Here is a 3,167-nt window from a genome sequence, read left to right on the forward strand (position 1 = left end):
CCCGAAAATTAGGGGGTGAACCCATACACAGAAACACCCAAAAAAACCTCTTTGGCAAAACAATCCCACCCACTGATCCGTAGAGATGCAGGGTAACCCAACCCGCCCGTTTGCCAGGTCTAGATAGGATGATCCAAACTGCCCATCTGATGGGCCACAACATAAATAGATTGTGCCCAAAACAAGCATTTCCATAGGACAATCCTAGCCCTCCGATCTATTGTAGTGTCGATATCAGTCCCCTAAATTTATTGAAATTCATACTCTGATAAGGACACGAACTTAGCTTATCTTCATTATTTAGTCAGCTGTCTAAAGCTATTACAATGTTATAAAATAAAATTAAAAAAAATTAGCCAATTAAAATAAAAAAAGACAAGCTGAGTTCGTCTCGTTATCAAAACATAGTAGTGCAAATATAAGTAAAATTGACAAATTAGCAAGAGAATAAGACTTTATTGAATACTAATGAAAAGTCCAAATTAGGCAGGAGAATAAGACTTTTTATTAATTTATTATTTAATAGTAACGAAAACTCCAATGAGAAAGAGATTAAAATAGTGAGAGAGATGGACGCCGCCTGGTGTCACGCGTACAAATGAATAGTTTGACCACACCACCACCATGGAAGGAGTTGTCAAGAACACACACACACACAAATTCCTACTTATTTCTCATCTCTTTCAGATTCCTTTCAAAACCAAGTAGCCAATCTCTCCCCCGGCGCACGATAGAGAAGACCGGTCTGAAAACCCTAGCCTGAGAAATGACGAAGCAGAAGAAAACAAATCACAGCCGTCCGATCATTCATCTCCACTTCATAATCTTTCTACTGCTAGCATCACTCGCCGTTGCTCAACCGAATAATCCACCTCCGACTCCAAATCCAAATTCAAATCCCTTTAACACACAATTCAACCCTTCAACAGCTATCATCATCGTAGTTTTGACCACAGCCTTGTTCTTCATCGGATTCTTCTCAATTTACATCCGGCAATGCTCCGGCGACCAAAGTGTCCGTGCCGGTGGCCTCAACGCCGGTCCACGTGGCCGATCTCGCCGTGCGGCAGCTCGTGGACTTGATCGGACGGTAATTGAAACTTTTCCGACTTTCGAATACTCTGTAGTAAAAGATCTCAAATTAGGGAAAGGCACTCTAGAGTGTGCAGTATGCTTGAGTGAATTTGAGGATGATGAAACTCTTCGATTGTTACCTAAATGTAATCACGTTTTTCATCCTGATTGTATTGATGCTTGGCTTTCATCTCATACTACTTGTCCTGTTTGCCGATTTAATCTTACTCCGGGATCGATCGCAGCAGAGGAGAGTATAGATCCAGATGAAACCGTGTCGGAAAGTGAGAATCATGAACATGAAGTTGTAATTGAAATAGAAGAAGATCGGGATCATCAAGATCCACAGCCGAATATTATAGATCTGCCTCGAATTCTTTCTCAGAACCGGCCGCAGCCGGAGATTATAGATCCAGCACAGATTCAGATCAAGAATAGGCCGCCGAGGCAGCCGGAGGTTATAGGTCCAGGACAAATTCCGATTCAAAACCGGCCGCCGAGATCTGGATCATCACGGCGGCCGCGGAGATTTCTTCGGTCTCATTCGACCGGTCACTCGCTCATACAACCGGGAGAAAACGTGGATAGGTTTACTCTCCGGTTGCCTGAGCATGTAAGAAGAGAGATTGTGAAGGGGAAAAAGCTGAACCGTACGATCAGCTGCGTTGATTTTCAGGCAGAAAGAGATGGAAGTAGCAGGAGAGGGGGCGGAGGAGAAGGGAGTAGTCGAGGGAGGAATATCGGACGGTCCGATAGGAGGTCTAATTCGGACCGATGGGGTTTGTCTGTGGCTACCGGATTCTTCGCCCGGACGTTTTCCGTTAAGTCGCCTAAGACGGCAGCTGACGGAGACTTGACGGTAACGACTCCAAAGGCTCTCTTACAGTCCGTTAAGGCGCCGTTTCAGTGTCTCGGCGCCAAAGCCGAAGCCGACGAGGAGTCGTCGGCGGCGGCGGCGGTTCCGGTTTTCACTGTTTCTCACCAAGCCGCCGGCTAAAAATATCTATTATATACTCCTATTTTTAATTGGGAAGTTATATACCCTCCCCCTTTTTTGGTTGGGACCGCCCCGTCTAATGTATTGATGACTACTCTTTTACACTAGAGGGGGCTGTACAAGTAAAACAGAGGGGACGAATATATCATTTCCTTTTTTAGTGACCTGAAAATTTTTGATTGTTTTTTTATTATCTACTGCAGGCCATTTTTTCCTTCTATGTATATAAAAATCCTTGTAAATGTTTATATGATTTGAGGAATATTTGAATGGTTTTATATTGTGTACAGGTAGGACCCATCTTCTATTATCACCTGACTCAATGAATGATCTCTACCCTTAGATCAGGTAGTGTGATTAGAATTTGGATCCAACGGATATGAATTGTGTTTGTTTGGGGGAAGTAATGGTGGAATTATCAAATGGTGTCTTACCAAATATTGTTGGACTTCTTGACTTTAGTCTGGCCTTTTGTTATTATAGGCCAAATGTTTCAAAACTTAGGAGCTCTAGAGAGGTGTAAAAGCTCATCTTGCATTGGAGATTCAAAGTTCAATTTTGAATAGTTAATTAAGAGAGGTGTGTTAATATCAAAATAAGGGGTTGTAAAGATGCTGCTGTAGTCACCTGACAACTTTTACTATTTTAGGTTTTTAGGTTGTGGTCAGCAACCATTCACTGTGATAAATACTAAAAATGGGCGATGATAGTGATAATTTTGGAACTTAGAGGACCTTCAATTTATCACTCTGATAATTTTGGAACTTAATTCAATTTATGATAAAAGAAAGGCCGATGATATTTTCAACCCCTCCCCCCGGCATACACATGCGGGGCCTCTTATAACGTGATTTGATGTAAAAAAAGCGTTAAAGTTGCCTACTGTTTACGTCAAATCTCATAACGTGATTTGACGTCAAAAAGTGTTAAGAGTTGCCCACTGTATACGTTAAATCACGTTATACGGAGGGCGCAAGGGTACTACGGGGAGGGTTGAAAACAAGGAAGCAGGATTCTTTTTTGGGAGCCTTCGATTCCCATTTTGATTCCCGTTTTAGATTCCCGCTCTGGCAACCTTGAGCAGGATTCTTCCCTG

General features: G+C 42.5%; 1 protein-coding gene across 1 annotated transcript; it reads left to right on the top strand.

Moving 5' to 3' along the window:
- The first annotated feature begins 550 nt into the window (after window positions 1–550).
- Window positions 551–2,360, top strand: LOC143858010 (E3 ubiquitin-protein ligase ATL6-like). The gene has a single exon (XM_077368593.1). The coding sequence runs from the start codon at window positions 767–769 to the stop codon at window positions 2,069–2,071; it is 1,305 nt and encodes a 434-aa protein (XP_077224708.1). The 5' UTR covers window positions 551–766; the 3' UTR covers window positions 2,072–2,360.
- The last annotated feature ends 807 nt before the right edge of the window (window positions 2,361–3,167 follow it).

This window comes from Tasmannia lanceolata, unplaced genomic scaffold, assembly GCF_043159265.1.
Source record: "Tasmannia lanceolata isolate RefF3 unplaced genomic scaffold, GAP_Taslan_0.1 ptg000025l, whole genome shotgun sequence".
Taxonomy (NCBI): Eukaryota; Viridiplantae; Streptophyta; class Magnoliopsida; order Canellales; family Winteraceae; genus Tasmannia; species Tasmannia lanceolata.

Coding starts and splice junctions, on each gene's coding strand:
- LOC143858010 (XM_077368593.1), top strand. CDS start 767: ATGACGAAGCAGAAGAAAACAAATCACAGCCGTCCGATCATTCATCTC.